The following is an 18,533-nucleotide window of genomic DNA, read 5'->3' on the forward strand; positions in this document are numbered from 1 at the left end:
CCTTCTGGACACAGCACTCATAAGACAATCTGCTGTGGCTTATGATGGGCACCTGTACCCATTTATCTCACGTCCATGGAGAGAGAGCAGAATGCTGCTCAGGACAGGCTCTGGCCCCCAGAAATGGCCTGGGCCATCTCCAGGGCTGGGCTGTAATGAGGATGTGCCCGTGACAGCAGTGCTAGAGAGAGGGTCTGCAGAAGTGGAGGCGAAACCTGTTGGTGGGGAAGACATCATAGAGGGAAGAGATTTAAATCAGACACTAAGACTCAGGGAGGATTAAGATTACACATAAGAAATAGGGAGAGGGCAGAGAAACTCATCAGTTCAGGACAAAAGGAAGGAGTGAGCAAAGGCCCTTATCCAGAAGGAGCAGTTACTTGGGGAACCTGGAGGGAACCAGCCCAGCTGGTGTCTCCTGCTTTATGGGAGCCAGAGGGGTAAACAAGGCGGGGCTGGTGGTGGTGAGTGGGACGTGTGGAGAGGGAGTGGAGTCTGAATTGTACTCCAGCATCTATTTCTAGTTAATGGATAATCACTGAAGGTTTTTCTGAACAAGAGTAATAGGGTGAAAGTGGTGTTTTTAGGAAGATGGATGACTTCCTTATTCAGCTGTGAATGAAAAAAAGAACTTCATTTTGAAAATAAGCCTTGAGTAGTCTGGGGAAAAACAGCTGTTACCTTTACCAGCTGTGGGATTCCTGGAATTCAGTTCAAGCAGAAGGGATGAGCCAGCCCAGCATCTCAAGCCCACCATAATTTGCTCTTTTATATTTGCTTCTCCACCCTCACCACTCCTTTGTTTTTTTTCCAGAATTGACCTGAAATTGACCTTGGAGCTTTTGCCCAACACAGCTTTAACTGAACAGCAGAAGCAGCTACAGGTAAAATTTTGACACTGAATAGGATGCCATTGTCAACATTAGCTTATTTTGTTCAGTAACACGTATGGGTTGGAATAGAGATAAAAACACTGATCTGTGGTCTAAACAAAATCTGAGGTCCACATAGCACTTTCAAATATTTTCTTTTACAGCCTAAATATGATCCCTGGAAGGAGACAGGCTGTGACATTTTATACACAGCAAATCTGGGACTGGAAAACGTAAGTAGCTTGTTTGCAGTCATTAATTTCTAAGAGAGTCAGAGTCAAGATTTTGCCCCTGAGCAGTGCTCTTGTCACTCTGCCTGGCTCTTCTTTAAATAAGGGGAGATGTTTCGTATTCATTAGCTTGCAAATAATCAGAGTATGGGGCCAGGCAACATGGGACATAATTAATATACAATGGCAGCAGTCACTTTGATACAATGATTATTAACCTACATGTTCTTTATTTTGCTGAATGGTAATTCAACATAAAAAGCAGTTTATTCAAAAGACTCTAGTCAACATTATTTGTACAGAGGTGGAACATTTGTGGGGAGGGTTGGGTTTGCTAGGAGTCGGGAAGGGAATTTTGTTGGAGGCAGAAGCTACTCTGGGGTAGCTTTGAAGATTGCTGAATTGGACACTCTGAGGGAGGAGAATGGGGACAAAGGTGATCGCCTTTATTACCAAATCTTCACTCAGCTCCTCTTCCATGAACATCTTTATTATGGGCAAACGACACCTGAGGTGACACAACTCACCTTTACCAACGTCAGCACTGGCTTTGCTGCCTGGTTACCACTCTCTTTCCTGTCTTCAATTTCATCCCTTATGTGAATTTCAAGCCTTGAAATATGCCAGGTTCCCACATGTTTTGGCCATATTGAGCTCATTCACACTCCCTCCAGGGGTCTGCCGGCCCCACAGCATCCTGCACAGCTCTCAGACCTTCGCCCCATGCCCCCTACCACCCTTACACAGAAAGTGGGAAAGGGTCCCAAGACAAAAGGTACTGAGCAACCAGCAAATCCTTCTCCCTTCTTCTCAGTTGTTGCTCTGGATCTCAGCATCTCCTGTGTGCCAGGTGATGTGCATATATTATCTCTACTTCTCACAAAACCCCCTAGAGTGGCATCAACCCTGCTCATGAATGTGGGCCAAAGTCCAAGACTATAATAGGCCAAGCCCTCTCAGCCTCAGGATTTGAACTAGGGTTGTGCTGACACCAAAACCCAATCTTTCCTAAGCAGGTAAGCTTGACCTTTTAAGTGGAGGTCAAGCACTAGACTCTCAAAAAGCAGGAGGATTTTCCAGATTGGGAAGAAGAGAAAGGAAGTAGCAAGATAGCTCATTGCAAAAGCAAAAACCTCCCATCTTTCTTTTCTTTAGCCTCTAACTTCTCTGTAAAACTAACCACATTGGGTATGCACACTACTAAGCAGGAAAGGTTTTCAAGAAGAGACCAAAGACAGCAGAATCTGGGCTGAAATATCAACAGATTCAAAAGATAAATGCCCTGTTTATAAGACGTCCTGGGGCATCTTTGCTCTTTTAAACTTAATACTGTGAGTTTTCAAAGTCTTAAATTTTTTCTGTTCTTAGATTTCCTTCATCCTGTGGCATCTCCACCTCCCCAAATCACAGCCACCTAATTTCCTAGCTGTCTCTATAATTTTCTCTTGAAAACTTTAAATCTGGAGACTGACTTCCTGAGTTCAGATTCTGCCTCCACTCTCCCACCAGCTAAAAGATCTGACAATTTCTTTCCAAACTACAGTTGTTTCTTTATACGCAAAATTGCGATGATGATAATACTTGCTTGATAGGATTGTAGTGAAGATTAAATGAGACAATAGATGTCCAGCATTTAGCAAAGAGCCTGGCATGTAAGAGATACTCAGTAAACATGAGCAGTCTTTTGTATCATTTGTACAGATCTTGCCTACCTTAAGAGAGAGACTGAGATCAACTGAGAAACCCACATGAAAGTTTTTTGAAAGTATTAAAATGATACAAATGTAAACTATCATTACTGTTTTCTCTTTGCAAAATGAGTTAGCGCATTAAAAGCTTTTAAAGCTGTGTCCTTTTGTACCCTGGCAAACCCATTCACAGTTTGTCTCTTCTGTGAAAGAGGAAGGGAGGGAGACCCGTCATTTAAGGGTAGGAAGGTAACTTCAGATGAGATACCAGAGCTCACGGGAAGGAGGTATGGGCAGGGGGATTCTCTGCTTCCCGCCATGAGGTACTTTCCAAGACTACCCTGCTGTGCAGAGTGGGGACTACCATCCTTTATTAAAGTGGAAGGAAAACACACCAACGAAAGAGTATCTTTACAACTAACTGCCATGTGTTCCCAAATATACGCATATCTTTGCACATTTAGTTACTCAGTCTGTCTTCCCTCTGTAGTATCAGATGGATCATGATGCTTTACAGTTTCTAAACACACTATTCATACAGCATAGGGATATACATACAAAAAAATTTTTTTCTTTTAACTAAGAACTGTTTTCAGGTAACTGGATGGCATTTCCCTTCCTTTCCACGTGAAGGGTCTTGCTTGGAAGGGAGCGGCAGGTGGGGAGGGAGGGCATGGTGCTTCCTGGCAAGGGGCAGTAGCATAGTGCTGGCTCTGACGGAAGGTCTCAATTCCTGAGAGTTTTTCAGGTGCCCAGGCACCTCTGCCCCACTAAGCAAGTTAACAAAAAGTACACAGGATTAATCCTATCAGAGTTTATGTCTGAGCAAGCTATCTCCCCAAGTCTGTTTGCCATTGGTCCTGGTTACATTTCCTTAGATAACAGTGCAAATACGAGAAGAATCAGGGGACAGAGGGACTGGCAGTGAGGCCGGACAAGCAAGGGATTGAGAGAGTCAGGAAGAGGAAGGGTACAAAGAGAAGCAGCATGGGGTGGGGGGAGGAAATATGTCTACATATTACATGTTAACAAAGGTCTGGCGTGTGCTATTCAATAGTGCTGGGGTGGTGCTAAGCATGTGGTGACCCTGAGGAGGAAACTGACACATACTGAGCACAGATATGTTGTTAGACATGATATTGGGCACTTTATTATACAGTATCTCTTTTAACCTTTGCAAAAAAACCATGAGATAAGCCTTATTTTTATCTCAATTTTACACATGAGGAACATCCTCAGGGAGATTAATTAACTGGTTTAAGGTCACACAGCTTACTGAGTAGCAAAGCTAGCTTTAAACTTAGACCTCTAAAACTCCAAAGCCTACACTGTTTCCAGGGTACACTGCTTCCTGCCTTTTGGATAAGTTTTCTAATAGGGGAGCTTTAACCCTTTAAGGGATATTCACAAATTTAAGGGATACTCACAAATTTATTTTAGCCATTTTCTATAGAAATACTTTTTTCCTTTTTTGTTAATAAATATAAAATAAATAATAAGAAACTTCAAACATAGAGAAGGGTATAAAGTAAAAAGTTCCTCCTTGCTTGCCAAGAACTCTACTCCCCAGAGGTACCACTCTTGATAATTCGGTGTATATCCCTCCAGATCTTTTCCTATGTTGTTATTTGATTTTATTATTTTATGTACATTGATCTGCAACTTTGTTTTTTCTTCAAACTAATGATATATCATTATATATAGATTTATATATATATTTTTTTAGTGGCTGCATGAAAATTCCCTACATGAGTGAACTATAACTTATTTACCCATTTTCCTAATGATGAGCATTTTGGTTGTTTCTGATTTTTCACTACTACGATGCTGAAATGAAGTGTTAAATGAATATCTTTATATGAAGTATCTCTTCACATGCATGCTTTTATTCCAGTAGGATATATTTCTCAAAGGGAGACTACTGGGTCAAAGGGAATAAGGCTTCTATATTTTAATAGATATTTCAGGAAAGAAATGTATATTTCCATGAGTGGTGTGTCATAGTCCCATGTTTCACCACAATCTCTCCAACAAGAGAAGACATCAATCTTAAAATTTTTTTAGAAACTACTAGGTGAAAAAATAGCCACTCAGGTAGTTTAAACTTGATATTCCTTGGTGATTAGGGGTAGAGGACAACAAGACCAGGTTGAGAAGCTGATGCTTGGGGTTTCCCACAGTCAGTCACTCGGGCCAGTGACTCATCCGTGTCCCAAAACGCTAATCTCAGAGCACATGCAAATTTAGGTCTCACCAAAATGACAAATTTCTATGTGACCTAGGCCTTCAGAGGTCACTCATTCACTTATTTATTGAGTACCTGCCATGAGCCAGGCACTGTTCGAGATGATGGGGGCACAGTAGCAAATAGGAGAGACAAGGTCTCTGCACTTCTGGGATTTAAATACGCTTGGTGGGAGAGTCAACAATAAAACAAGTAAACACACAGACAAGGTCACTCCTGTCATGGATAAGCTCTATAGGGTTGCTCAGAAACCGCTAGAGTTTTAAAACTCAAATCCCACTACTGTATAATAAGGGACTAGACAGACAGACATAACCAAATGCTCCTGGTAGCTCTTCTTGGTTGTTTCAAATTCTAAATCAAACCACAAATCTGTGTTTCCCGTCTCAGTGAATGGACAAGACTGAAAACTGGGAATCGTCCTTGACATCTCTGTCTCCCTCACTCTCTATATACAAGCTATTATCAAATTTGGTTTATTTATCTCCGGACTCTCTCTCCCTCTCTCCATCTTCAGTACCACCCTAGTTCAGGCTGCCATCATTCCCAGCCTGGATACTGCCTCAGCTTAACTGGTACCTGGACATACTCTGGTTCTCCTCCACATGGATTCCACACTGCTGTCAGTCTCCCAACTCCTTCTCCTTAAAAATCTCCAAAAGCTGTCCCTTGTTCTTAGGACAAAGACAAAGCCTGCTATCATGACCCATGAAGCCATGCATATGTGGTCCTGCCCACCCCCGGCCTCATTTCCACCTGACTTCCTCCACTCAGTCATGCTGATATTCTTCCCACCCCACACACTGTCCGAGCTCCTATCCAACAGTCTTGCACATGTTATTCTTTTACTTTGGAATAATCATTCCCCAGCTCTCAAGTCACGCATCCCTTCTTCAGGGAGGGCCTCCCAAATGAGCAGAATCCATCTATGCGCTATGCTCTTGTGGTATCTTGTAATCTCTTTCTCATGGCCCCTATCATAGTATGATTTCTATATTTGCTTGTATTCCCTTTAGACCATAAGCGCCATGGGGGCCAGGGCCATGTCCACTTTGGATGCCATCACGCCTTGTATATGGTACGCATTAAACATTTGCTGAATAAAAGAACAAATAAATTTATGCAAGACAAAGCTAAACTGCTTGGAACAAATTTTAAGTGCTCTAAAAGTACAGAGAATAAATGGTTAAAGTTAACCATTTGTAGTATGGCCAGACAAAAAAAACAGGAAGAAGGGTGAATGTCAGGAGGAGAGGGGGTACAGGATGCATGCCCATATCAGTGAGGACAAGGCTGTCCAAGTTAGCAAGGCCAGAAAGGGTGAGCCTTGAATTTCAAACAAAGAGCTTTAACTCACTCTTATAAACTATGGGGATCTCTTGGAGGTTCTTGGATGGAGGATTAAAGTGAAGGTGGGAAAGATTAACCCAGGTACGTTAACCCATCATTTGGGTAGAGGATGGTTATAACTAGACAGAGAGGTAGCAGGCCTAGAGGGAAGGAGATGGTTAAGATGATTAAGGTAGCCTAGGGTGAGGTTTGTCACTTGGAAAAGAAAAGAAGGGGCAGATTCTGGGAGTAAGCAACAGAACTTGGTGATTAACTGGGTTTAAGAAATGAAGAAAGTGTCAAAACTGCTTTCCTCTGACCCCATCTTATCCTAAGATTTGCAGATTAGAAGATCCAGAAATAAGGACTAGAAGAGACAAGACATGATCAGAGTCTTCCCAATTCTTAAAATACACAATTTTACTTCTCTCCCAAGGACTTTGAATAATGAAATAAAGTTATTAGGCTGAAAGAAACCCAGGCAGAGGGTACATTAATTACCCAGTATCTCATCCACTGCATTGTTTTGGGGCAAGATGTTCAACAATTCGCATTTAGTTAGACATCCAGGAGGCAGTCTGTTTCTCTTTCTGCATAGCAGGATTCCATTAGACAAAACAAACCCGCTCCAAGGCATGAAACAGGTGAAAGAGCAATGGACTAAGAGTGAGGATGCCAGTGATGTGGTCCCCGCTCTCAAACCAACTCCATTGTATCAACCTGAGATGTGTGACTTCCCTGGACACAGATTTCCTAATCTGTAAAACTGGCTGAGAGGGGAAGACAGGGACTGGTAGTGATTCTACTTGTGTTCGGCAGAGCACTGGGATTCTGGGGAGGTACTTCAGGGGCCCAAGGAGGCAAGGGAGGAGCCAAGTGGGCAGTCTCCCATCCACCACCCTCACCACCCTCACTCGGAGAAGTCTCACTTTACTATCTACTATCTCAGGGATCAAGATGTCATTAAGTCTTCAGTATGATCCCAACCTTCAACCTCACCACTGAGGGAAAGTTACTGGTCTACATGCTAAGAATCTTGTCCCTGCGGAGTCAGCTGTCTGATTTCCCAAAGAATGATAACACAAGTTGAGAGCTGTGTGGGTCTGTAAGTTAACTACAATCTTAAAAACTTTCCACAAAAGCACAGATGACACACAACACTCTTTTAGAATTTGAGGGGGAAACTAACCTTTCATTCCAGGAATCAACTTTGAGGTTGGATGAAGGTAACTAGAGCTCTTAGCCAGTAATACTAACGGCTGAAGGTACTTCAGCTTTATCTCAATCTTTTAAGGAGCAAGTATGAGTTGTGTGATAACAATTTATTTCTTTTTAAAGGAAAAAACTTTGGAGAATGGCAAAAAAAAAAAAAAAAAAAAATCTGACAACTGATGTCTCCAAAGCTCAAAGCATAGGGACTGTAGTAACTTCCCAGGACTCCTTGACCTCAAAGGCTCCCTCAGGGGCCCCAAGCTATGCTGAGGAAGTGAGTACCCGAACCTGACTTAATTTTACTCCCAGCCCACGCTTTGCAATTGCAGAAACGTGCATGCTAATCAGAGGACTGGATTGCTTCTTCTTGAGAAACAGAAGAGAACAAGGTGGTGGACCAAAATGAACGCACTCTAGCAGAGGGTTTTCCAAAGTTCTTATCACACTTTGCAGCGGATCTTGAGAAAAATCAACTTACTGGATTTTTCTATTTACTACTGTTAATTTGAGGACTATTGTCTATGAATTTAAATGTTATTAAAATAATATTTGATGTCAATTTATTTTTTTTACCCAACACAGTAATTTTTTCTGTGTGTACACCTTTTCTTTCTATTTTATAAATCTTATATATGTGTGTACATGTCACAATGTAAACTGTTTTTCTTACTGGGAGCTGTGAAAAAAAGTTTGAAAACCGTTTTGGTGGATACTGGGAGTGAGAGAGGAAGCTTGATTTTCAGTTTGATCTTAGAGACATTTTAGGAAGTTTGGCTTAAAAAATAAATAAAGAGGTGGGGAAGTGGGGAGGGACCCAGTATTTCCTGAGTGGTGACCATGCTGTACACTCTGTGCTTGAAGTGAACCCACCCAGCGAGGGTTGGCCTTGTGAGGTGTGGCAGGGAGGGGCTTGTCAGGAATTTCACCTGTTTTCTAGATGAGGGGAGATGAATTCCTCCAAAATCACAGCTAATATGAGGCAGGTTCTGAATTACAACCTGCATGTCATCGGACTAGTCAGTGCAGTTTCTTAGCTGTGGGGGAAGGAGTAGGGGGAAGTTTAAACTGTTTCTTTAAAGTTAGCTTTAAAAAAATCCTACTTGGGTCTAGATCATGACTACATTATCACCACAGCTAACATTTGTTAAGCCCTCACTTCGTTCCAGGCTCTGTATTAAGTGCTTGAAAGCCTTCATTTCATTCAATCCTCACAGAAACCTTACAAGACATGCACTAGAATCATCTCCATTTACTGGGGGCTTTCAGCAGTTCAGGAACTTGACCAGAGTCACACAAACATCGTGGATGCAAAATCCAAATGCACATTACATAGCTGAATGCAGTTTTGTTCACACTTCCTACACATATTCAGCGAAAATATCTGCTAAAATAGATATTTGATAAAATAGCTACTTCCCCTCGAAGTGTTGGAGTCAGAACGATTGAAATCGCAATTTCTCGCCTATGAAATAAAAGTGAGTCTAGAAGTTCACTGAGGACTTCTTCGCGTTCGGCGTTCTCTGGTTCTAAAAACGTGTCATGCAGGTGGGCTTCCATGTAAAGAACGCCAGGCGAGCGTGGCCGTCGGTATTATTTTACCATTCAGCATCCCGGCTACTAAGCCTGCACGGCTGGTTCAAGAACACCTGGAGCTCCGCTTTCTGAGGCCCCTGTCCATTTAGCAACTTGCTTACCGTAAGAAGATACCCTTTGGTTATAATCACTGTATTTGAGAAGTGTTCAGTGCTCACTACTCTTCATAAAAATCGAATAGCTTTTAAAACAGTATGTTGGTGATTTAAGGATGGTGGGTTATACTGTAACGGGATTTTTATCTATAAGGCTTCTTTTCTTATTCTGTAGACTCTGGATGACTGCTGGCTACAAAGTCCTAATTCCGGGGATGGGATGCCCAGGGGCAGAGGTGGGAGTCAACTTCTATTTTCCAGAAAAGGCAGCTTATGCAGCTTCGGAAATCTCTAGGGGCTGAGGAGTCTGAGCTGAACACAGGAGGCTGAGGAGAGAAGTCTGTGCAAAACCGTGGGATTTTTATGAATTTGCTTGCAGTCTAAACTGGTGACTGCTCTGGTGGAATCTCGGCACTTCAATTTAGGTGAGGTTTAGTCCATTTCCTTGTGTATCATAGGTGTCCAACATCTAGTCTTGTCAGCTTCACAATTTATAAGAAATGTTGTAAGCCAGAGAACCTTAGGAATACCAATTTTGCAGTTTTCCTACCCTTTTGCAATTCTCCTTTTTATTCCCAGCATTAAGCTTTATTGTCAAATCTTGTCTGATTTGGTTACATCTGAGTGATTTTCGTGGCCTATCAAGCTTGTAAAAATGAAATTCTGCCTCTACCTTCATATTACATCTTTTCCCTCAGAAAAATACAAGACTCAAATTGGTCTGTGAGCCAACTGAGCTGACCTCCACTGACAGCTTAGAGGTAAGAGGGCAGCTATTCCTAAAAGAGAGGGGGGGAAAGGTAAAATGAAGTAAAACAGGGCAGAGCTTCCAAGGGAACTCACACATGCTTGTTTGCAAGGTCCGGCCTACATCCTAATTGACAAGGGCCGAAAGAGCCTGCACCTTCATTACTCAGCTATCCTTCGCTACCTTGTGTCACTCATGCAGATACACGCTCCTGTCGTATTTCCAAGAAAAACACGGAGACACCCAAAACCATGCTTCCAAAGTAGATAGGGGATCGGCAGGTTAAGAGAATGGGGGGGGGGGGGCTGAGCACCTAATGGGGAGATACTGAACAAGGGTGAAAGTCAGGGAAGTTCGTGGACACAGAGAAAGTAAAAACAAAAGTGACACTGAACATGGTTAGCAAAGAACCACATGTTTTGGTCCCATAAAATAGATTCTGAATCATACCCAACATTCCATTGCATACTGAGGATACATTATAAGCTCCCAGGAGGGAAATAAATGTATTTCTGGTCCAATATGGTTGTCACTATGTCTAAAACCTAAAAGGAGGTATCAGAGGAAAGGAAAAAATTAGGAATTTTAAGAGTGGCGTTTTCGCCTCTATCAATTCAGCTTTAGTGCCAAGAGACCAAGAGGTACTTCACGACTGCAGGAGGGGAAGCCCAGAGGCTCCTGGTTTCTTTCTTAGTTGCACCTGTTTCGAAAGGGCGTGGGCTAATAAAAGAAGAAAACAGGTTCCCACAGGCAGAAACTCGATCCACTCCCCGCTCGTCCTGGCGCCCATGCCAAGAGCCACCGGAGCGCGGCCCAGGCCTCCGCTGCCCTGCCTGCGGCCAGCTCTGCAAGGCCAGGCAACAATGGCTTCCTGTCTCCTTGGGCCCAGGGTGGGACCCATTTTCCCACGGCTCACCTGCTGGGAGCCAGGTGAAGAGCAGCAGCCAAGGTGCAGGCAGCTCAGGGCCCATGCCGGCCCCTCTCTGGCCCCTTTCAGCTCAGGGGTTCCGGGGACACCGTGTCTTCCTTCATCAGCGGCCGCCCAGGACGCACCACTTCTGCAAGGAACCCCTCCGACGTCCCCTCGCTCGGCACAGAGCGGCGGAGGGCGGGCCGGGTCGGCGGCAGGTACGGCCGGCTCATCCCCACCTGGGCCGCGGCCCCGCCCCCCGCGCTCCCGGGCTTCCTGCCCCGCCCCCGGGCAGCCGCGCCACCTTCCTCACCTGCCACCGCCTCTGCCGGCTGCGGGTAATTCTCTTCCTCGCTCAAACGCCGTCTCCTGCCACGCACCCTCCCGCCTATAGAGAATGTTACCGTTTTTTTCCACAAGTTCTCTGGAAATCTTACCCCTAGCAAGTTTCTCCCCCTTTTTTGGTAGAATTATGTGGCTAGAACTTTCTACGGAGTATTTCCTGCATTATATTTTCATTCACTCATCCGTTCTTGGAAAACTTTTTTTTTCCACTAAAAACACACTTAATATGTTTACACGTAATATCTTTTCAGATTCTAGAAACTAAAGATGTAGGAAATGAACTGGAGAAATAGGTTTAATTTTCCACAATTACAAAAGCGACAGATGCTTATTATAGAAAAGTTAGAAAATATAAATTAATGGAAATAGGAAAAAATCCTGCTCCCACCACGCAGCGTTAGGCTTGTTAATGTTGGTATATTCCTTTTTATTTCCCATCCTGCATGCACTCAGCAGCCCCTCACAGACCTCAGCCCTCACAAGAGCAAAGATTCTAGGTGTCTTTGCACCAGGCCGCTTAGGAAGTAATCCCATCTCTCCTTCCTTGGTGGGATCCCACAGGGAGGAATAAAGCAAAGCAGAGGAGGAAGGCACACTCACCTTCAGGAACCAACCAACCAACTATGTTAACTTGGAAAGTCTCCATACACTGGTCAGTTTAAGTAGACAGAGGCCATTTTATACACTTCTCCCTTATCAGGGATTTTTCATTGTGCTCCCCCTTCTGTAGCAAAAACCATCTCCTCCCTCTCAGCCGCCATCTTTTTTCTCAGGAAAAGAATTATAAAGATGCATTAAACGTGGTTTCTGCCCCTCAGGAAGCTCTCGTTCTGGCCACTGACCTCGGAAGTCAACATTATTCCTCCTGAGTGAATCTCCTGCCCTGCTCTACTGTAAAGGGACCTCTTCCCTGGGGCTACTGGTGTCCATCATCTCGCCTCCACGAAGAAGAGCTTCCTTGTCCTGAATCTGATTGGAGGTCTCACCCCAGTCTCTTCTCCCCATCTCTCTTCCCCTCCTCCACTCCTGGGTCTGGCATCTGGTTCCCCAATTGGGCTCTCCACTTTAATTGTTTTTCTTGTAGCTTCTTCCTTTCCAGAAAGTAGAAAGTAAATTCAGGAAGTGCATGGCCAAAGGCAGATGGTACAGTGTGTTTAGGAGCCTTTAGATCTTCCACAGTGGGATCCCAGCACAGCAGCAACTGCAGGCGCAGCCACAGCAGCAGGATATAAAGTGAGTGAGGGATGGTCCTCTAACCCCCTCCAGAGACCTTGCACATGCTCCTAGGAACACTGTACATGTTTGAGTGTTTGTGACTCTGAGGGGTTTGTGTGGTTCCTAGCTTTGTGAATTGTTCTAGGCAAATTTTCACTTCCAGTCTAAAAAGATATGAGCCCTCTCCTTCCCACATCTACCTCCCATGCCCCTCGGCCCTTGCTTTGGTATAAAGGTCATTTTAATATTCATCGAAGCCAGCGTCTTTCCATGTGTATTTTGTGGAACTGTAGTTCCAAGGAATGTTAATAAATAGTATATGGAAAAAAGACTGTGATAAATTCAAGAAATGCCAGACTAAACTAAATGAAGCATGTTTTCAGGACTTATCAAACCCTTAGGGTGCTACTGTACATTTAAATTTCCAAGGGAATATATCATATAACATTTCCCAGCTTATTCAATGACAAAACCCTTTTTTTCTCACACATATCTTAGGGCAGATGTTCCATGGAACGTATTTCAGGTAATCTTGGTGGTCTAACCCAACTGTAATTGGGGGGATATGTGGGAGACTTCTCTAGGAACAAAAAGATATGACTTTAACAAAGGTTATCTCAAGTGCAGTAGAATTAGTGTTTCCTTATTTTCTTTGGGGAATCGTTCCTTCCGTTGAACTTCTACCTCCATTGTGCTCTGGGAGTGGACACTTAGGTTGACTTTATGTATTTATTTCTCCACTACATGCATCTTTTGTTCTTCACCACTTATCATATTATGTACCAAGCAATGTTCTAAGTGCTTTACGTGTATTATCTTATTGAATTCCCACAATAACTATATAAAATAGGGTCTTATTATCAATCCCATTTTATGGATGTGGAAGCTGAGGTACAAAGGAATAACTTGCCCAAGGTTACAAAGCTCGTAAGTGGTGGAGTTATGAGTCTAAGTGAGGCCGTCTGACTCCAGACCTTGTGCTTTAGCTATTTCAACACACACTCTCACCTAGCTGTGTCTTCATCTGTATTTACAGCTAGCTGACTCTATCAGTGTGTACTAATCCAGCTTCTTTCCACATATGTCATTATCTCTAAATAAAGGAAAATTGCATTCCACTGCCATGAGCTCTCCTGGGCCAGTCATTCTGCCAATATGTGCCATTGGTTCAATAAAGATTAGATAAGAGTATACATTTGGCTCAGAACCAACAAACAGTTCTTTCGTACCTAGATATAGAAGTGAAAATCACTTGACTTGCTGATAGTGACTGAAACAAAATTGTCCTCAAATACAAAGTAATAATAATAGCTACCATTTATTAAACTCTTAGAATACTGCAAGGCACTATTATAAGCACTTTTTGTATTAACTTCAGTAATTCTCTCAACAACACTATGAGGCAGGCACTATCATTGCCCCATTTTCCAGCTGAGACACTTGAGGCCCAAAGGTTCAATGACTTATCTGTGGTCATCCAGCTTGTAAGTAGCAGGGCTGAGATGCAGACTCAGGTGATCTGCCTTCAGAGCACACATCGTTAATCACTACCCTAGACATACTGTGCTTCTTTGTGTTGACTGGTCTAGGGTCTCAGCACAAAGTACTGAGCTTATGATCTCATCATTTGTAATCACACTTTCTAGTTGAACTTGTTTCAATGAATGTTTCTGAATATTGCGTCTATATATGCACGTGCATCTGTATTTGAGGGTAATGTGATACTTGTACATCTACATAAGCATTTATCAAAGATGGAGAAAAGAAATGGCAGGAAAGAAAATAAAGAAACGTGTAAGTAAAAATCATGCTCCATGCAGTTAAAGCTAAAGGGAGGCAAGAAATGAAAGCAGCTAACTGATCCCGCAACATTTCGAGTGTATCTTATTAATCTTTGAATGCCTAGCATCTAGCACAGTACTTGGCATATAGGTAGTGCTCAATAAATATTTGTTGAGCTCTTTATCCATAGTTCCTGGAGGAAGTGACATGTGAACTGGGTTTGAAAATGATTAAGACTTTGCCAGAGCAATCCAAGCAGAGAGACCAGCATGTGCAAAAGTTATGGCACCAGGAAATAGCATAGCTGAACTATAAGCACATCAGTTTTGCTAGACTCTAGAGCAAAGTGGGGAGTGTAGGAAAGTATGTTAGAGAGGTAGCCAGGTAAATAAAGGGCCTTGCATGACCAGCTGGAGAACTAAGACTTCATACAGTAGACAATGGGGAGCCAGTGAAGGTTTTTAAGCTGAGTGAGTCATGATCAGACTTGCATTTTAAAAATATAAACTTGGCAGCAGTGAGAAGAATGGTAAGTGAGAATTGAGATGAAAGGCAGGGAGACAAGTTAGGAAACACTTACTAGAGTCAAGGTGGGAGATACTGAGGTCTAAAGCCAATTCTTGTGTTGAGAATGGAAAGGAGAGAATACTATGGCAGATATTTAGTATGTAGAATTGACAAGATTGATGATAAATTAGATGTGGGGATTGAGAGAAGAATATGTGTTTCTGACCATTGAGCCTGGGTGGATGGTGATGCCTTTAAAGAACATAAATATATAGAAAGGTTTTGAATCACTTCAGACACATTGCACCTGAGAGAACAGTGGACTATTCAAATGAAACTCCTATGGATGGTTGGACACCTGTATTAAGTGCAATTGGTTGAATGGGGTTGGTAGGAGCTGCATGCCTGTATACGGAGGTCTGAGTCAGTAGACTGGGAGACTTCCTTTTTGGTTAGTGGGCTATAACAAGACAATTCATCTCAGAGTAGGGCTAAGAGCAGGAGGTGGTGTAGTCTAGTGAAATGACTTTGGAAACAAATATATTTATTATTACCTCTCCTATTCAACTTTATACTGGATATTCTAACTAGCACAATAAGAAAATAAAAATTAAAAGGCTTGACAAGAAGAATAAAGATGTTATTCACAGTATTATGATTATCTACACAGAATATTGAAGAGAATCTGTACATTATATATAAGGATTAACAGGAGAGGTTGCTAGAAACAAGGTCAATATATTGATGTCACTGAGAAAGAGGGAGAAACATTTATCTGGAAGATGTGACTTTAAAATATACATTTGCAATAGCAATAAATCTATAAAGTAACTAGGAATAAATCTAACAATATATGTGGAACAGCTTTATGGAGAAAATTGTAAAAGATTATGGAAAACATTTTTGTAAAGGCACAAATAAATGTAAAGATGTACCATATTCATGGATACAAATATTCAGTATCACTAAAGATGATAATTTTCCCCCAAATTAATCAATAAGTTCTGTATATTTCTAACAAAAAATCTGAAAAATCTCCCCAGAATTTAACAAGCCATCCTAAAATTAAATGGTGGTAAATAGCCAAGATAATTTTGAAGAAAAATAAGGAGGAAGAGGGAAATTTGCCTCTTCAAATGATAAAGCTAGAGCAGTTAAAACTATGTGGCATTGACATATGGATAAACAAATGGAGCATAAAAGAAATTCTGAAAGTAGACACTCATGTAGACGGGAATTTGATATGTAACACAGGTGGCATTATAATTCAATGGGACAACCTTAAACTATTTAATAAGTGATGCTGGGACAATTAGTTTGTTATGTTAAAAAATTAGATGTATCTTTATTTCATACCACATACACAGTTCCAAACTGATTAAAATCAAAATGTTAAAAGCAAAAATTTCAAGCTTTTAGAAGAAAATATGGTAGAATATCCATAGGATCTTGAAGAAAAGAATGAATTCTTCAACAGAAAACAAAAAGAATAATTCATTTAGGAAGACTGATACAGAAGACTATATTAAATTAAAAAGTTGCATAAACAAAACATATATACAAAATGAAAAAGCAAACCGCAAACTGAAAAAAAGACATTTGCTGTGCATTTTAAAGGCAAAAAAAATTATAACCAGTATATATTAAAAAAAAAAAAAAACTCCTAAAAGTAAGGAGACAACCCAATGGTAAGGGAGATGACCAGGCAATCACATGAGAGGAAACCTGATTCACTATTAAACATAGTAAAAAAGGCTCGACCTGACTAGCAATCAGAAATTGTAAATTGAAAACAATAAATGCTATTCCACATCTGACAAATTCGTTAAAATGTAAAGGTCTAAGCCAACCAAATGTTGGTTAGGATGTGAGAAGTTTAAATTGGTTCAACTAAACAATTTGACAAAACCTTAAAAAGTCGAAGGTGCACGTATCCTAGGACCTTGTGATTTCCCTTCTAAGAGGTCTCCACACTAGAGAAATTCTCACTCTTATGCACACAGGTAAATGTGCAAGGATGCTTGTTGCAAAGCAACTTGTGCAAAACTTGCAAACAACGTTCCATCAGGGGGAAATAAATAAATAAGATGGGGTTTACCAATGGAATGAGATAACATGCCATGTTACAATGAATTAACTAGATCTATACCAAAGGTGAATAATAAAAATATAATGTTATATGAATAAAGAAGTTGTAAGATACTATTTACAGTATTTTGTCAAATGTTAAGACAAAATAATATCATATAGTATTATGGAAGATTCCTATAAGTGGAGAACAAAGTATAAAAATATTCAGGAGAATAGGATTCACCAATCTTAGAATGTTGCTACTCCTGAGAAAGAAGAAAGAGAGCAATGGGTTGGGAGGAACTTTAGCTGAATCTGTAACATTTTATTTTTTTTAAATATATGAAACAAATACACTAAAAATGTAAAAACAGTTAAATTTAGTTGGCATAAGTGGAGCTGATTATATTATTTTGTGTGCTTTTCTGTATCTTAGGCATATTTTGTAATTAAAAATACTTGTAAGACAAAAAAAGGGTGAGCACTTGGTGTAAAATCAAGTGTGTTTGTGCCATGACCTTTCCACTGACATCCAGCGTGACTTTACGTAAATCACTTTTGGCCAAGAATGTTTTTATCTATCAAATGGGAAACTGGATGAGACAACCTCTTTGATCCTTCCCACCTCTGCCATTCTACAGGTCAAAGGTGAGAAGGACCCAGATTAGGAAGATATCAGATCCCTTGGCTGGACAGAGGAATACAGAGCTCTCTAAGGGTGACCTCCCTCAGAGAAGGGCATTGTTGGACTCTTCTCATTCTAAGCAGAGGTGTAGACTCCATATTCTGTCAAAGCCATGCAGAATACCGAGGTACTTTAATTGCACTTGTCATGCAAGACCCAAGAATCTGGTTCTCTCAATATTTTATTATAAAGAGAGAAACCGGGGACAAATAGGGGGCTGCCTTCCTGACACTGGAGCCATAGAGAAGAGGTCCAAGTCCTCAGATGATAGCATCAAAGGTAGAGAGGCTGGAGTTTTGCTACCACCAGAGGGATTGTTTTTTCTCTCTAGTGTTTATTCCTCTTGTCACAAGGCCTAGTTTGCTATTCAGACTCAGAGCTCCTCTGAGATGATGAGCTCAGCCCATGTGCATCTCAGTAAAGCCCAGTAAGGGTCAGAATATCCAGTTCTTTCCAGCCCACTCCAGAAAGCCTGATTCAATCACTCTGTGGGGAGGCCCAGGAAGCAGTATTTTTTCAAAAGTTCCCGGGTGGCTCTAATGTGTAGTCAGAGCTGAGAAGCCAGTTGAAGAGTGAGCTGGGTGAGAGAATGCCCCACATCTTTGTTACTAAACAGGGCATTCCCCAGGGCAGTCCCTAAATGGAACACTTTCCAACACATTTCCTATCTCCACTTCTCTTTGGCAACTTTCTTTGCCACCACTTCGAGTGACAGACTAGGAGAGTTTCTACTCCAAAGACCACGGGCCTGAGATGTGTAACTTTTCCCTTTTCTCGTTTCTCCACCAGGACAGCATAACATACTCCTGGTACCTTTAAAGGGAAGTGAATCTCAGCAAGTAGCTGAGTAACTCTAAACAAGCAATTCAGTCTCTCGAAGCCTCAGTTTCTTTATTTGTAACACAAGTGGAGTTAGGTTAGATCAGCGGTTTTCATACTATACTCTGAGAAGCTTGGCATTTGTTTGGTAACTAAGGGGTTGCCTCTGCCAGAGAGGTCGGTTGGAA

At 41.7% G+C, this 18,533-nt stretch overlaps 1 protein-coding gene across 6 annotated transcripts in view; it reads right to left on the bottom strand.

Moving 5' to 3' along the window:
* Positions 1-18,533, bottom strand: part of ILDR1 (immunoglobulin like domain containing receptor 1) — a 76,354-nt gene that overhangs the window by 20,526 nt on the left and 37,295 nt on the right. Inside the window, exons 1-2 of one of the 6 annotated variants that reach the window (XM_070508955.1) lie at positions 11,868-12,262; positions 10,929-11,310 (exon numbers count right to left, since the gene is read on the bottom strand). The exons of 4 other annotated variants lie outside the window; for them this stretch is intronic. In XM_070508955.1, the coding sequence (XP_070365056.1) occupies positions 10,929-10,983 (55 nt within the window). In that variant the 5' untranslated portion in view covers positions 10,984-11,310; positions 11,868-12,262. Of the gene's footprint in view, positions 1-10,928; positions 11,311-11,867; positions 12,263-18,533 lie in introns of those variants that run through there. One more of the 6 variants, XM_044771499.2, reaches the window with a different exon arrangement.

Source organism: Equus asinus, chromosome 5 (assembly GCF_041296235.1).
Source record: "Equus asinus isolate D_3611 breed Donkey chromosome 5, EquAss-T2T_v2, whole genome shotgun sequence".
Classification (NCBI taxonomy): domain Eukaryota; kingdom Metazoa; phylum Chordata; class Mammalia; order Perissodactyla; family Equidae; genus Equus; species Equus asinus.